Below are 17728 nucleotides of genomic sequence, written 5' to 3'. Positions count from 1 at the left end.
ATAAAAGCTAGAGCTATATTTTTGGTGTGGGTCTAATCTGACACATCCGTGTTTAGATAGCCTATTTTACTGCAGCCCTTTAAGCTTGTTCGACTTGTTCGACTTGTTTCTAGCCTATAATTGTCTAGTTTAATAGGCTAGGCCATGGCTAAAAAATGAATCCAACCAAACAACCCATGTGTAGCATTCATGTTGATACAATCTCAGTGAACTGACCAATCCTATGTTTTGCCTGTCATCCTGACCAGAGCGGTAGATATGGCTCTGATCCTGACCCTCTCGAAGACAGTGAGTTGACCATAGACAATAAAAGATAGGAGTTGACTCAGTTTGTGCTCTGGTTTGAGCCTCGGAGTCTCCGCCCTTCTTCGTCATTTCAGCAGGGTCCGCCCAGATTTAAGGACTTCACTGGACTCCCATAGCGGAAAAAACAAACAAACGTAACGTTATGGAGTTAAATGCTTTGATCGCCGGGGGTCATGATATGCTTTAATTGGATCTATCATTTGTGAGAGTGGGTGTACAGATCTAGATGAAAAATACCAACATATAGTATTGCTGTGACAATGCTTTTAACTGTGAAGGAAGACGAATTTTCAGAAGGTCACTCGAGTGGAAGTGGAGTGGAGGAGAGAAAAAGTTCTTAGCCAATGTGGTAATAGCAAGTTGCTAGATAGCGCAGCTGATTGACACACTTATCAGCTAACCTACATTTAAACATAATCTTATTTTTTCTTATCGATTCTTCTACCTAGCCAGTTGGCTAGCTGGGAACTACTTTTAAGGTCTAAAAGTACAACTTGCTTGCATGCTACGTGGATATAATGTTGTCGTTAGCCAGCTAACGTTTACTAATATCGTTTGCTAACATGAGTAGCCAGGTAACGTCAACTAAGGTTAACACTGACGGGAACCTTGAGTGATCTAAATGTGTTCGCATGTACTTCCAAGTTCAATCAATCCTCGTTCGTTATCTAAAGTTATTTTAACGGTAAGTCATGCGCAACTCGCATCTCCCCAGATATGTTCAGGTAGCTGATGTGTTGTCTTGAGATAGTATGCTGACTTGTGAATAGTCAACGTTATGAACCAGGATTAAGCTATCAAACGTTAGCCTACATGTTGAACTGAGAATAAGTGCCTGTAACACAGTCTTGTACACACACGAAACATACTTCCTATTTCTACATCCTATACCTGTTCTAATTTTTAGCACGTTTTTAAATACTTAACAGATAAGTAGCGTTTTTTTTAATAAGACATTGCCTGTCCATTCAACATCTAGTTCAACACTATTGGTTTAGTTTAACCAAAGAAAATGCTGGCCTCTTACTTAAAACTTCCTGCACATCTTAGAAAAGCCTCAGCAGTCCGTAAAGCAGCTTTGCTTCTGGTTGCTGCCTATGGCATCAAAAAACTCTACCCACACATTTATGCCAAGTTCACAGGCAAGACTAGTAAACAGTCCTCGGGGCCCCTATCGCTTGACACAAACGGGGAGCCCCGGGGCCTGTCAGACAAGGAGAAGAGGAGAAGCCGCTCCCCGGCTGTCAACCGTGAGTTCCTGGCGAGGCTGGGTCACCTGTTGCGCATCCTCTTCCCCCGACTCTTCTGTAAAGAGCTGGCCTTGCTTGGCTTCCACTCTGTAGCCCTCATGTCACGCACATTCCTCTCCATCTATGTGGCCAGCCTGGACGGCCGCATTGTCAAGACCATTGTGAAGAAGGATCCGCAGGCGTTTGCGTGGGAGCTGACCAAGTGGCTCCTGATCGCCATCCCCGCCACCTTTGTGAACAGCGTGATCCGCTACCTGGAGGGTCAGCTGACCCTGGCCTTCCGCACGCGGCTGGTCTCCCACGCCTACCAGCTCTACTTCAGCAATCAGACCTACTACCGCGTCAGCAACCTGGACGGCCGGCTGGCCAACCCAGACCAGTCCCTGACCGAGGACGTGGTGATGTTCGCTGCCTCCGTCTCCCACCTCTACTCCAACCTGACCAAACCCATCCTGGATGTGGTGGTCACCTGTTACACCCTGATCAAGGCAGCTGAATCCAAAGGTGCCAACACCAACTGGCCGGCGGCCATAGCGGGTGTCGCAGTGGGCCTCACAGGGTTGGTGCTGCGGGCGTTCTCCCCGAGCTTCGGGAAGCTGGTGGCTGAGGAGGCCAGGAGGAAAGGAGACCTGCGCTACATGCACTCGCGCATTATCGCCAATTCAGAGGAGATTGCCTTCTATGGGGGACACAAGGTAAAAGAAACAGAATTCTTAGCATTTTTCTTTTTAAAACTTTCTTTTGAGGTGTAAGATACAGAGTAATAGGCTATTTTCTGCATTTTAGTGCAATTCAGCTCATACTTTCATGCCTCATAACTCAAAAAGGCCTTTGAGGGCTGCTGGGGACTGTAGCCTGATACAAAGCTGCTTATAGCAGTGTGTTGAACCTTGTTTTGAGGACACAGAGTAATAACGTACTTTTGGTCTCTCCCTCCAAAGAAAGTGCACCTTCTTAAGCTAATCCTGTCTAGAATGCTGGGCATTTGAGTATAGAGAGATTCGAAGCATGGTGTAGTTGTTCCTTAGGTCAGAAGCAGAATTTTAAATGCTGACAGTGATCTGTGTCTATGACACTCTTTTTCTGTGGTTTTCTGTGTTTGCTCTGGACACACTGTATTAATACATACACACACAGCATGTAGTAGGTCTATGTATTAGAAGGAAGCACAAACTGTTGTATATGTCAGTGATTTCCTTTAGTCGAATTATGGAATTATATTTTCTTTAACTGTTCTTTGAAAACAGTTAATCATTTTAGCTGCTGACTCTGGTAAAGTAGTAAAGTGGACAAGGCCGAGGTCTTACTCAGTCATCCGTGTGCAGCTATCGTGTCTGTGTGAGGAGTGAGAGGAAATGCACTTTTCTCAGAGAAGGAACTTCTTTTTTTGGCCTATTTTCTGTCGTCTCAGGGGAGAGGCCCATCGATCCTTTGTACTTCTTTGAACGTGTAGCGCCCTCTGGCAGCACAAAGGGCCCAGTGTGGTGGGGAAAGTTTCCAGCAGCCGGTCAGGTGGTACAACTTTCTCACTGTGGTCATGTGCTGCTTGGGAACAAAGAGAATCGGAACATGCTGGAATTCACTGATTAGCTGGCCCAGTTCTTTAATCTGAAAGCTAACCTAGCTGGCTTAAGACCTCCATATTGGGTTGTCATATCGTTTACCCAAACATTAGCTGATTATTTAAGGGGTTATACATGCTTCACATGCAGCTATTTCGGACATCATTCTCAGTAGTGGGTGAGTCATGTGGGTATAGTGCTTTAGCAAACATTTCAGGGCTAGTTGTTCATTCGGAACACATTCACAGCCTAAGATGGGTTACTAAATTCAGATAGTCCTTTTCTCTCAAGTTTGCCTTTACAGCCTGAATCTATTGCATGGCACAGGTAGTGAACCAAGAACTTGGCCTCAACTGTCAGCTCCCATCAGTAGATATGGTAAAGAGATGCTTCAGTGAAGCCTCATCCAGACTCTGAAGAGTGACATCATGTAGAAGTAAATACCTCTAGCTTCCTCTTGGTTTTCTCCGTTAATGTCTTATGTTGAGGTCCTACGTGGCTCCAGAGAAAACATAATGCTTCCTGTTTTTGGCCCTATTGTGTGTGTGTGTGTGTCTGTGTCATCTCTTACGTTATATCATACATCATTCATATCATATCATATCATGGACCTGCTGTGTGTTGTAGGTGGAGATGTCCCAGCTTCAGCGCAGCTACAAGGCCTTGTCCTCCCAGATCAACCTCATCCTGTTCAAGCGCCTGTGGTACGTCATGCTGGAGCAGTTCCTCATGAAGTACGTGTGGAGCTCCGCAGGGCTGACCATGGTGGCCGTGCCCATCATCACGGCCACAGGCTACTCCAAGCATGGTAGGGAGCCCAATCAGAATGACGAGCTCTGTGTGTGTGTGTGAGTGTCGTGTTGTGATGATCTTATGATGTATACTAACGTCCAGAGATTATGCACACTGCTGTAGCCCCAGATATATGACCATCTTCCTGATGGCCTGGGGGGTATTTCAAGTACGTGGTTTAATGACAAGTGTTGTTGTTGTTGTTGTCGTTGTCATCTCTTCTTTAAATTCCGATTTCAATGTAATGTTACTGGATCATCGCTAGAATTGAGGCTTGCTATTAAGAACTGATTTTAAGGGCCCTCTCCCACTGAATATCTTAACACTATAGTACATGTAGTGGCCTTTGGCAGTTGGTTTCCGGAGTGATGGTTTTTTTGTGTTTTGTGGGGGTGGTAGGCAAGTACAAAAGCCTTCTGCACCTAGTCATATCTACAGTAGAAGGAAATCTCAGGTTTCGATATTATGTGAAAATACTGTACAGTATAATGAATCACACTACCACCTGGTTGCCTGGTTGGCTCTGTCAATGTTGACAAAGGATATGTTACGTTTACCGGTGTTAGTAATGTTAGACCAGCCCCACCTAGTCCCACTAGATATTTGTCCTTTCCCACTCATGCTGTGTACACCATGCTCCAGGTTTGTATTTTTTACTGAGTATAGAAATTCCCAGCAGTCAGAAGCAAAATGATTAGGCCTACAGGTTTTTTGGATCAGTTTTTACAGTTGTACGTTTACCATTCTCTCAATAAATACAAAGTTACAAGGCAATACTATACACTACTTCATTTCCTATTGTTGTTGGTCTACCACACTCTTGCTTAATGGCTGTAAATTGCTAAATTTCTAGGCTACACCTCATACTGAAATTATCCTACTGAACCTTGCGGTGGCAAACACTTTGGTGTAGTCTAGCTGTGATGTAATAAGCTCACTAACTACCTTGGAAAAGCACAGGGCCGATCTCTTCTTGAAGTCGCAGCACCTAACTATCTGTGCAGAGGGGGTTGATTGTATGTTAACGCTTCGTCAGATTCAGAAGATGTGAAGCAGGCTGCTATGGTGATGAAGGAGGAGGACCTGGTGAGCGACCGCACGGAGGCCTTCACTACGGCCCGGAACCTTCTGAACGCCGCAGCTGACGCTGTGGAGAGGATCATGAGCTCCTACAAAGAGGTGAGTGAGGCCTCTCTGAAGGGAAGAAAAGAGGGTGGCTCTTTCTTCATGGTCTTTCCACCTCTCCACCTGTTATCACTCTCTCTTCCTCTTCCCCCATTCTGAGACTCGTAACACTCTCCCCACCGTAGCCCTCCGCTAGGGATGCCTCAGGCAATAGACCCTCCTCTGTTCCATGTGGGGTTCTCCTCAAGGTTTCCTCCCGTTAAAAGAGACTTCCCTTGCCACTGTTGCCAAGGGCTTGCACTCGGAGGGATTTAGGCCTCACTCTCTTGTTACTTTTTTTTTTTAATGGTGTTGTTTAAATAAAACCGTGTTGAATTCATTGGAAGGATTTATAGTCAAGGTTCCCATGCCTCTCCTCCCATGTGTTGTTAAGCATTAATATTAATTGCGGAATTATAGATGCAACCTTTGTGTTGCTGGTAGAAGTAGTTGAAATGGATATTTCGACATTAATACTTCTAAAGAGCATATTATCTGTATAACTCCAACTCTGTCAATGCTTATAAGAATGCAGGCGTATTAATTGTTAACTCAAAAGTGGATGACCTTTACGACCATTTATAGGCACTATGTTGGAGGTACCAAAGGTATTCTATAGATGTCTAATCAGTCCACTGGGTCAGAGTTTATTTATCTGGGAGAAACTAGACTGTAAAAATGGCTCCATTCCACAGCAAATCAAACATGGATTGGCTTGACATGGAATGGAGCCATCTATAGGGATATGTTTTGCCTGATTTTTTTTTGTTTAGTTTTTTTACACTTTACTTTTTGAGCCGTGGATATTTCCAGTTTCAGAAAATATTATTTGACGCTAATCCTTATGAATTGTTCTTGGTACATATATGTCTACACCACATCACCACCACCACTACCACTGTGTCTGTAATTTGATAAACAATGCCAAGATTTGGGATTTGTCCATCATATTGGATTGTCCCAATGGGGAAAAAATGGGGGATGAAAAAGCAATTTTAATTTACATGGAATAGTGCAATTGTTTTTGTTGTCCATTGGTAGCATTTAGATACTGTAAAGCTGACGTAAGATGGTTTGAACTGTTACTGGGTAATTCTTTTGACTTGTTTGAGCATCTTCCCATTGATATTGTCGGGCAAAAAATGTTTAATCATCAACATGTCTCAAAAATTTGCCCCATGTACCGGTACCTTAAAGGTATTTTGAGAATGTCATTTCTTTTCTAGCTGCAGCTAGAATGTTCCTGAGACTCTCTCATTTGTTTCGTAAAAGGAGCACCACTCGTCTGACCTCTGCCCTCTGACTCCCGCAGGTCACAGAGCTGGCGGGCTACACGGCACGTGTTCACGAGATGTTCACCGTGTTCGAGGATGTGCAGGCAGGAGTGTACCGGCGATCTGCCAGCAGTGAGGAGGAGCCCCAGGCCTCCGAGGGCAAGCTGCAGGGGGCAGTAAAGCACGGCATGAGGGTGGAAGGACCGCTGGAAGTCAGAGGTAAACAGGAAATGATGAAGGAAATGAGTCATACCCTCGGTCACACAAATTCACTGCAGGAATGAGGCAGTCTCAAGTGAAGGATTGGCTAGAGCTTTTCATTTCAAACAGACCACATCTGACAAAACTGAGATCAACTGATGACATGAGTCAGCATGGCCACAAGTAGGCTGCTGGCATATTGGTGCATAGTGGGTAGTATTGTGCATCTGTGCAGCACGACATAGAGTGCCTATAAAATGTATTCACCCCCCTTGGATATTTTTCCCTTTTACTGTTTTTATAAATGGAATCAATTTAACTTGGCCTTTTTTTACTATCATTTATTTAAAAAAAATAATCCCCTCTTTAATGTCAAAGTAAAAGCAGATTTTTACAAAGTAATGTTTAAAAATGTATTTAAAAATATAATGCAAAATAAGCGATTGCATAAATATTCACCCCCCTTAAAGTGACTGATGTAAATCAACAACAGTCCACCCAATTAGTGCTAGTAGTCTCACAGTTAGTGAAATGGAGATTGCCTGAGTGCAGTGAATATATAGTATAGTAATATAAAGACACCTGTGTCTGGAAGGTCCAGTCACTGGTCAATTGGTATTCTTGGCTACAATTCCACCATGAAGACAAAAGAACACTAAACAACTCAGAGAAAATGTTATTGAAAAGCATACATGGGGGGATGGATACAAAAAAAAAAATAGTCACTGAACATAGTCACTGGTTCCATCATTAAAGAATGTAGAGAATATGACAAGTGTAAATCCGAGCCTAGAGCAGGCCGTCACCACAAACTGAGTGACCCATCAAGATGAATACTGGTGGGGGAGGCCACCAAGGCACCCATGACAACTCTGAAGGAGTTAAAAGCTTCAGCAGCTGAGATGGCGGAAACTCTGCATACAACAACTATTGCCTGAGTACTTTGTGTAATGTACTTTCCAGCAAGACAATGAGCCAAAGCATACAGCGAAAACTACACAGAAATTATGGTTTCAACAAGGTGAATGTTCTGGAGTGGCCAGGTCAAAGCCCAGATTTCAATCTTATAGAAAATCTGTGGCTGAACTCGAAAAGGGCTGTTCACACCCGATCCTCTTCCAACCTGACAGCTTGAGCAGTTTTGCAAAGAAAAATGGAGTGAAATTGCAGTATGCAGATGTGCAAGCCTAATTGAGACCTATTCACGCAGAGTCCATGCTTTTATAATGGCCAAAGGTGCATTTACTAAATGCTGACTTGAAGGGGGTGAATATTTATGCAATCGCTTATTTTACATCACCGGTATATATTTTTAATTAAGTAACACTTACTTTGTATGAATCTGCTTTCACTTTGACATTAAAGAGGGGAATTGTGTAAGATTCCACTTATTAAAGCAGTAAAAGGGGAAATATCTAAGGGGGGGGGGGTGAATACATTTTATAGGCTCTGTATATCATGTGCATTAAGTGCCAATTTTGTTATAATTTACTTGATTTTGATCCTGAAAGACAAGACAAGACAAGTACCTTAATGACATTGATATGAATGATTTCCGTCTGTGTGTATGTGCACACACACAGGTCAGGTGATTGATGTGGAACATAATATCAGATGTGAGAACCTGCCCATCATCACTCCCACTGGAGATGTAGTCGTATCCTCCCTCAACATCCAGGTAAGGTCTCCTGCCTCTCCATCATCCCTGGGGCTTTCATTCCAAACCACGTCAGCAAGCAGAGGGTTCATGCACTGCACTGCTGCAAAATCTCAAATTCTTGTAAAGTTTACCATTTCCTCATTTGACTACGAATGATGAAACCATCTCTGGATGTTAATTTAGCCAAAAGGAGTAAGGACTGAAGATAAAAAATCGGACAGAAAAATGTCATGTTCAGGCCTCAGGTTTTGATTTGATTAAACTTCAGGCAAAATGTGATAGGCCAATTGTTCTTTGTGCTGTCACTTTCCAAAATTAATAAATGTCTGCAAAGTAAATTGATAAATCTGTCAATCCTGGATTGCTGCCTGTAATAATGGATTATGAGTTCCCCATGCCCAGCATGATGTTAATTTTGAATCAAGGTTTCTGTGAATATTTTACACCAATGCTGCATAGATAAACGTGATGCGACAAACTGTGCAGAACTTAACAAGGGAGTTAGGGATGCCGTAGGAGGAAGACTATGTATGTCATGTTGCATATCAACTACTGGAATGTTAGTTCTCAAAATGGCATACCTGCCTTGTCAGGATTTGTGAGCATGTAATATATTTTCCTTTGAGGTGTGCTCGGTTGGGAAAATTGTTGTCTTCCAAATTGACATTACTAGACTAGACAGTCTCTAAATCTGTGAGCATTTTGGACATTTGATTGGTAAGTCCCTTTGTCATACCCAAAAGATTTTAAAATCCAGTCATGTTTGAACATGCAAAACAAGCTGCTTCAGAGATGGACAATAGCACAGTGTGGCCACAAATCAACCACATAGAAGCAAAATTAAAGGTGCAAGCAGATCATTAACTGTTGCCTTCTCTGCCTTGTCTTTGCCAGTCTGTACTGAGATCTTGCAGTCACTATCATTTTACACCATTCACCCACCATTTTTTGTCCTAAGCTGAACTTTATTATCTCAGCTGATTGCCTTCCTGGAGATGACCTAGTTTTGTGTGCTCTTTACTTTTGTTGTGATTACGCTGTGAAAACAGGGTGTCTGTGTCTTTCAGTATATATATATATATATATATATATATATATATATATATATCAGGGGCTTCTAAGGACAAGCTAAACTGATTGTTTTTGCAGCATTGTGTAATTTTGCCCTGAATGTTGCAAAACAGTCCCAGTCACTTAGGATCGAAACGTCTGTTAAATCCCACCCACTACTTTCCTTTAACATGTTCTGTGAAAAAGAGTGCTGTTGTCAGACTTTGGCCTCAGTACTGTTGAACATACGTCAAAGTTATTTGATCTCTTCCCATGCAACTAGCATAATGGCTGTGTTGACAGTCCAGTAAAGGTAGAAACAGGCCTAATGCAAATTGTGCATTAGAATTCCTTTCCGCAGTAGTGATTGATTTATGACTTCTATCACTGTCAGTTCCTGTTGTGTTGCCAGTCTGCAAATGTTATGCAAACGCCACCTTGTGAGCATGTGTAGAGGAATGCATGTTCCTACTAATCCCACTCACTACTTTACTTTTATAGTAATATATGAAGAGTTTGGTTCCAAAACACAATATCCTGATTTTAGGAATAAAGTCATTTTCATATTCAGAACACCACAATTGCAATTTTATTGATATTACCAGAAATATTGTGTATTTCTGGTAATATCAATAAAATTGCAATTGTGGTGTTCTGATTTGGTGAAGATAAATAAAAAAACAGTAACTCAATTGCAGTTTCATATTACCTGAAAAACAAAACTAAAAAAAAAAACATTAAAATGGAGGATATGGCGTTCTGGAACAAAACTCATATTTTCTGTAAAGAATTGTTCTGTTGGCAGACTTTGCCACTAAAATGGGTTTCAATTTCGGTTCATTAGGATATTCTGCCCATTCTCTGGAAACAAGTATTTATAAATAGCCTAGGAGAAAGGTAATTACCACTCAGTAGTTTGCAGTCATTGCTAATTGGCCTTTAGCTCCCCTCTGAACCTTTCTGCTCTCACTGAAGACTGGACGTACAATGAATACAGTGTAGCTGGAGCCAAATCTGATTATAATATAGTGAGTCAAATACCCCACTGCATTTTAAACAGAGAATGTTGTACTAGAGGAAAATGTCTCGTCTCCCATTTTGTCCCTCAAGATGTTTGGAATACCAGTAATTGTGTCAAGGCCACTGCAGAGTCCTGCTGGAGCGGTTCGACTATTTGACCCTCGCCTGGTCCCGGATCTGGGTCCCTCTCCTCATGGTTAATTCATGTGGCCACCAGATTATTGAGAAGGGAAGCGGGTCATGGGTCCAGAGGCCGGACCCCCACCCCCTCACCTCCCCAGTCACATCCCATCAGAAACAATGTGTTGATTATGTGTGTGGGTCTCTGTTTCTCTCTCCCTAACTCTCCCCACTGCCCTCCCACCAGCCTGTTGCGAGCGCTATCCGAGGCCTGGCTCTGGCTGTGTGTGGATGGGCGCTGGCTGTGGCATATGTGCAGTTGTGCTGGAGCTAAAAAGGATCACTCCCTCTGGCATCCCAGCCCCCATCTTTTATGGCGTATCATGTGACGGTGAATGGGGGGGCGTGGGTCATGCCACGACAAGGTCTCTTCTACCTTTTGTTCCCACAGCTTCCCTTAGCCGAGCATCCTGGCCGTGCTGCCAAGACAAACCCCCAGTTGCCTGGCCTTGTCACTCGCTCCACCAGCTCCCGGGCCAACTGCTCTCAAGGCAGCCAAATCGCCCCAATCATCCAGACACACTGGCTTTGCCCATCACTAATATGAGTCCTGCCACTGTGCCAACACATGCCGTGTCCAAACAGGGATTTGGTGACGGATTGTGTGTACATGGGTTCCTGATTTTTTTTATTTTTTTTTTTCTCTCCCTTTCTGGCCCTGGCCTCTCTAAACTTATTTCTCATGTGGCTGTGGCCTTTTTGTTCAGTGTAGTTAAGATTTTGCTCTTGTTCGTGATTCCCTGTGTCCTTTTTTTTTTTTTTTTTTTTTAAGGGGAATCGGGCTCTTTGTACGCCTTGGCACGTACTTGAAGGGCACAGAGGCGTTTCATTTAAAACCTCATTAATCCCTCATCTTTTTTTCCCCCTGCTGGTTGTTCTTGCTCGGTGAACCGTGAGAGCTGCCATCAACTCCTTGCTCACCGCAGACTGATTGAGCTGGAGGTTAAGCCTAGCCTGAGACCGCCGATTGTTAGTGTGTGTGTTTGTGGCTTTGTGTGTGGACATGTAAAACCTCACCTTTTAAAATTGAGAGTTTGTCTCTACCAAAAGTCAGTGTGTCCCAATTAGACTGATGCCCTTAACACCAGTCGAATGACATTTGGTAACCCAGCTGGCTATGCTCTTGACTTTCACTTTGGTTTTGGGCACCATAATCATGTCTCTGCTTTTAGAAATGTTCTTGTCTGTTTGACCTAACCAAACTGAGGTGTGTGTGTGTGTGTGTGTGTGTGTATGTATGTGTATGTGGTTTGTGTGTGTATTGTGTGTTCACAGGTGGATGAGGGGATGCATTTGCTGATTACCGGACCTAATGGCTGTGGTAAAAGTTCCCTCTTCCGCATTCTTAGCGGCTTGTGGCCTGTTTACAATGGAGTCCTGTACAAGCCATCACCCAAACACATGTTCTACATCCCACAGAGGTAAGAACACACACCCACACGCAAGCACACACACGCACATGCAGGGCCTAATGTAACCAAATTTGTATACAACTTGCTGTAGGACCATGTGCGTGCACAATCCCATAATTTATGGCATGCGCCCATTCCCTTTATAAATCAAATCAAATCATCGTAAAAATATGTGCATATAAACACGCTTAAAGTCCACTCCCACCATCATCTCTGGGTCGGAACATGCCTTAAATTGGTCAGATTAGCATGTATATCTTTAACTTGTAATTCTCTTGTTGCGCATCCTACGGGTTTATTGGGGGCCTTAACTGCCATGTGGGTTATGTATATATTAAAAGTCTCTAATATGCTAAAGAAAACCAATGATATATTAATTTATTGACAGTGAATTCTTACTGAGATCACACACTTCTCCATTTTGCGATTTGTGTCAGGCTATTACACTACAATGTTTGTATGGTGGAGTGTTGAAAGATTTGGTTATTGATTTAATGTATATTTGTTATTAAACTGATCATTCCTTCCTGATGCCTGTATTTCAGTAGTCAGTTACACTGATTTATGTTAGGAAAGCCTGACATTAACACAAAACCCATCTTTATATCGCCTTTGTGGTGTTAAATATACCTAGAAGTTAACTGGTTTATCCCTTCCAATACAACTGGCATGATGCCTACATTCACAATTCAGGTATGCCATTATAGATCTACACATGTGCACATGAATTCTTGACAGCAGTGATGATTGATACCCTGACTGATTAGCCTACTTCCTTCTCTGTTGGTTGCTGCAAATTCTGCAAATCTGCGTATGCCAACTTGATACCATGTGTGCAGAGGTATGCATGCTCTGGCATGGATCATTCCATAAATTCTGTTTTATGTGTAGAAAATGGCTCCGCACCATTTTAGTGAGTACCCACTGGTGAATCATGTGGCCCACAGACAGACGCATATTTTCTCATACGAGCATTCATCTTCTACATTTTCAGTGTTGACATTTGAATGCACTGCCCTCTCAAGTTGCTCTCCCTTTCTCACATTCAATCAGTCTCTCTCTCTCTCACACACACACACATGCGTAAGTCATCTTGGCACAGCATATTCCACATCAAATAGATGTGATGCCTCACACTATACACACGCACACACACACACACACACACACACACACACACACACACACACACACACACACACAGGTACCTGTGCAAGTCCTCAGTCAGTGTTCTACATTTCAAAGATATGAGAGAAAAAGAGAGAGACACACAGATACGCACACACACTAACACACAAACCCTGCAGCGGACTTTCTATATTTCTAACAAAGGCAGTTAGATAAGATGATTAAACCTCTGCTTGTGTGGGCGTGTGTGTGTGTGTGCGTGTGTGTGTGCGTGCGTGTGCGCACGCGTTTGCACCAGAATTAAATTTTCTGGATGTAACACTGAATATCAGCTCAGAATACATTTTAAAGTCAGTTTGCCTAAGGCCGACTCACGGCCCACAAATATTCAAGAGTGCGAATTTGTTGTATAATTTCACATGAAACTATAATGTGGCACAGTTCCAGAGAAAGTCTTTCACTTTCAAAACTCTTCTCTGTGCTCCCTTGCCTGACCCCACTGCACATAGTACACCCCATCTGGTCTTGTGTCCACCCATTGCAGGAGTACCGTCACACCGGTGTGAAGGGAATGTTGGGAAATTAACATTCTAAAGAATATCTGGGTTCATTGAATTCAACATAGAATTTTAGAACCTTCAATTGTTGCGGAACTTAGAATGTTCAAAAACCTACACCTTTAAGGGTTAACTCGGTTCAACCCACTGTCTCTGCCCTGCAGGCCGTACATGTCTGTGGGCACCCTCCGTGACCAGGTGATCTACCCCCACACAGTGGAGGATATGAGTGAGAAGGGTTTCACAGACGAGCAGCTGGAGGACATCCTCCGGATCGTCAACCTGCGCTACATACTGGAGAGGGAGGGAGGTGAGTGCAGCCGGCACAGCCCCAGAAGCAGGAGTTGAAATGGGGGCTGTTGATGGAAGTCTGACATTTGCAGGCACCACCCGTGCTGGTTGTTTCTGTCAACGGCAGCATTTGGAAAGAGTCAGGAAGTAATGAGATTAGAGAGTTGTGGTCGCTGAATATACTAGGCTCACTTTGGTAGATTATTATATGAATTTATGAGCTGCCGAAAAGTATTTGCTGAAATGATTGACATGTAAATCATATAAGCATGAAATTAATCTGGGACAGAAATTTGAATGGAAGCATTGATGTGTAGCCCTCAGCTTTAGATTTAGCTTTACATTATTCATTAGCAGACGCTTCTATTCTTAGCATTGTGCACAGAGGTAGATTTGTATGAGATGTTGTACCTAGTCATCGGGTAATTGCACTGGTATTTAGTGATTGAGTAAGTGTGTAAGAGGACCGTTTTTCCGGAGAGTGACTGAAAAGCTTTCTTGCCCAGGTTGGGATGTGGAGAGTGACTGGAAGGACGTGCTGTCAGGAGGGGAGAAACAGCGGATGGGAATGGCCCGGATGTTCTACCACAAGTAAGTCGGATACTTATTCACATGTCCACCACAAGTTCCAAACCAGGTCACTGTCATAGATATATCATGGACTTGGCCATGTATGAATAAAAGTCACTGGACAATGTTAGCTTCTGTAGTATCAGTGCGTGTGACAGTGGATGTTCAACCCATGATCATCCACTGCAATGCAGTTCAGCACCATCAAAGTGCTCCAGGAGTCCGCTGGCTGGTTTGCCAGTTTCAAAAGCCTGCTGCCAAACACTTGCTGGAAACTTGTAGGGTACAGTTTACTGCAGGCTTACCAGTGATCTTCACAATTCACCCAAGTTTTACTTCAGGCTATTGTTGAAACTTTTTTCTTAGTTTTTCTTCTTTTCATTCACATTCTCTATCTCCTTTGCTTTGACAGGCCTAAATATGCCCTGTTGGACGAATGCACCAGTGCTGTTAGCATTGATGTGGAGGGGAAAATATTCGAAGCTGCTAAGGATGCTGGGATTGCACTTCTCTCAATCACACATCGGCCCTCCCTATGGTGCGTTTCACCTCTTCTCAGACACCCGCTCAAATGGATCCATTCTTTTGTTTCCGAGTTTGTGTTCCATGTGTATTTGCATATCATATCAAATACAGAAATGCTGTAAACAATGCCTTAGTAAACGTGGCTAAAAAGAAGGGAAAAAAAACTGTTTTCGTAAACATCAAACATTTGTGTGCAGGAGTATGGGTAATGTAGGCAAATGTTTGATGTATACATGAAAGACCTCAGCAGATCGCACCACATCCTTAGATGAGCCGATCCAACAGCTAGTTGATGCTCCCCCTCCCCCTACCCCCCGGGACCATGTGATCGTGATGATGTGTCTGCATCTATCCAGCCAGTGTTAGCACAGGAAACTCTGAGAAGCCATCAGGCTTTTGTGTTTGTGTTTCATGGCCTCACCGCTGTCGCCTTCTGACAACCACACTTTTTTTTGTTTATGTCTCTCTCTTCCGTCCTCGTTACGCCTCACTCATCTCTCGTCTTCTCACAGGAAGTACCACTCGCACCTGCTGCAGTTTGACGGCGAGGGCGGCTGGCGCTTCGAGAAGCTGGACGCCTCCACGCGCCTCTCCCTGCAGGACGAGAAACTGCGGCTGGAGACCCAGCTCTCGGGCATTCCCAAGATGCAGCAGCGGCTGGCGGACCTGTGCCGCATGCTGGGCGAGGACAGCGGCGCCCTGCCCGCGCTGGGGGAGGGGCCAGGGGACGGGGAGGGGCTAGAAGAGAAGACTGAGGAGGCGTTGTTGGGACAAAAGGGAGAGGAGTAGAGGAGATGAGGCTTTGGAGACAGAGAGGGAAATGCCACTGTGGTATGATGGTGGTGGCCTGTCTGCAAGAGAGGAGAGAGGAGGGTAGGGGGTGAATACATATGCCAGGCCAGGTGTGCGAGTGTTTTAATGGGTTTGTTTCTGCTGGAGTGTGTGTGTGTGTGTGTGTGTGTGTGTGTGTGTGTGTGTGTGTGTGTGTGTGAGAGTGTGAGTGCGACAGTGGCAGGGAGGGAGGGAGAGAGAAAGAGAGGTGGTGGGAAAGAGAACAAATAAATTGATACTGGAAGTGAGTGTATGAAATGCAGATGGCGTTGGATCAGGAGTGGAACGGTGAGGCCTTAACAAGCCGGGGAGTGTCGGTGGCACTCACCCTTGTGCATGAATGTCAGCAAGAGTTTATTCCCCTGCCTGGGTTATGCACGGGGGGTGGGGGGGTTTGGTGTTGGGAGGGGGTAGTGAAGAAACAGCTGCCAACTCTGCCAGGTGCTGTGGAATGATGAAAGCCCCCATGAAAGCTGTCTCTTGCCTGTTATCTGAATTCTCCACTGAATTTCAGGGAGGCTGTGGTACAAACGCCGCTGAGCCCCAGTGGGAAAACGCTGCACACATTACTGACTCTAGTACTGTATATCACCATTATTTTTTGTGTTGGGATTTTTTTTTATCCATTGTGTCCGCTTGCTGTACACTGCGAAACTGTCTGCTGGGTGAGGCGTAACCACTTGTAGACCTGTGCCATGTTTTTCATGACATCTTTGATTGACCTCGCCAACTTTTTTTTTATTTTGGCATCACTTTGCTTCTTCGGTTATTTCAGTTGAACTGATAAGAGTTCACGGTTCACTGATTAGAGTTGAACAATGTTCAATTGGGATTATTTTTTTTTATTTTTTTTTTTCATTCTTTTGAATGTTACTTTTTAACTTTAAATGGTCCTTTCAGTTTTAGAAATTATTGCTGTACTTTTGAGTAGATAATTTCATTTATTTTCACTGAAATTGTATTTGTTTGTAATCAATGAAGGCTTCATATTAAGGGCTAACAGTTTGACTAAACTGTAGATGAAATTTAAGACCACAGCAAAATCTTAAAATTGTAGCTCAGAAATTGATTTTATGACTTGCATGGTTTACACATAGCTAAGCTGTTCTTTGCTGTGCTGTATATTGGATTTGTCTGATTCATGAATGTTTTTATTGTTGAGATTTTATGCTCATATGTCTTTGAGACACACAGAGGATAGGACAAAAATCTCATTAAACATTTCTTATGGTAGTATGTATGATGACCTAGTCTTGACCGAAAAACATTTATTTTTAATTTGAACTGTTTAATTGTAGTTTGAATCAATCACTTTAATCCAAAAGGATTTTATAAAGTCAGTTCTTGCACAATTATTTTGTATTATTAGTTCTAGTAATCCTAACATGTAGAGATTTCCTTATTTAGTAGATGCTAATGAATATGTTGATGATGGTTTGGCTGATGAGTAATATCCCCTCAGGAATTTGCACAAGTATGGAAGAGAATTCTATTTGAACTCTTGCCCAGACATCATTTATATGTATCTTCAGGTCAGTCAGCGTGCCTCCACTGGTTCCAAGCAATACTGGCCAATTGTATTTGGGGGGCCTTCTAAAAATCAGAACGCTCTGCAGCATCAGTCCAAGCATAATCAGAAGGCTGCTGAAACCTGCCCCACAAAGACTCTATGCACATTATTATTATTTCCTCAGTGCCATTTTTAATTAGGTAAATAAAATTATAACTGATTTATTGGCTGTGTCCTTGTTTCATTATTTTTTTATGTGTACGCTATTCATTTTTGCACATGAATGCATTTTGCTCATGGTCATTTATAATAGTGTTGGAAGGTATTTGTTGTAAAGTTACAGGGAATATACAAAGCCATTACGAGGCAGGCTGTGATAGAGGTGTCACATTGGTCATCAGTTTCAGCAGTGTTTATAAATTGAATAAAAATATTGATGTAGCTT

The 17728-nt window shown here is 43.2% G+C and overlaps 1 protein-coding gene across 1 annotated transcript; it reads left to right on the top strand.

Annotated features, from left to right (window-relative positions):
• Nucleotides 1-366: 366 nt before the first annotated feature.
• Nucleotides 367-17508, top strand: abcd1 (ATP-binding cassette, sub-family D (ALD), member 1). The gene is made up of 10 exons (XM_048241452.1): nt 367-2251; nt 3746-3926; nt 4947-5089; nt 6387-6567; nt 8133-8227; nt 11735-11880; nt 13721-13866; nt 14354-14438; nt 14830-14955; nt 15455-17508. Exons 1-10 carry the CDS (start codon nt 1319-1321, stop codon nt 15729-15731), a joined length of 2313 nt encoding a protein of 770 aa, XP_048097409.1. The 5' UTR covers nt 367-1318; the 3' UTR covers nt 15732-17508.
• Nucleotides 17509-17728: the final 220 nt, after the last annotated feature.

This window comes from Alosa alosa, chromosome 4 (genome assembly GCF_017589495.1).
Source record: "Alosa alosa isolate M-15738 ecotype Scorff River chromosome 4, AALO_Geno_1.1, whole genome shotgun sequence".
NCBI classification, from domain to species: Eukaryota; Metazoa; Chordata; class Actinopteri; order Clupeiformes; family Clupeidae; genus Alosa; species Alosa alosa.
Note: the sequence above shows the minus strand (reverse complement) of the source record. Positions and strands in the feature narration are given on the sequence as shown.

Bases quoted from the DNA above. Each gene is read 5' to 3' on its own strand.
- abcd1 (XM_048241452.1), top strand. From the start codon at position 1,319: ATGCTGGCCTCTTACTTAAAACTTCCTGCACATCTTAGAAAAGCCTCA. The intron at 3,927-4,946 runs GTAGGGAGCCCA...ACGCTTCGTCAG, and splicing joins CACAGGCTACTCCAAGCATG to ATTCAGAAGATGTGAAGCAG. The intron at 11,881-13,720 runs GTAAGAACACAC...TCTGCCCTGCAG, and splicing joins ATGTTCTACATCCCACAGAG to GCCGTACATGTCTGTGGGCA.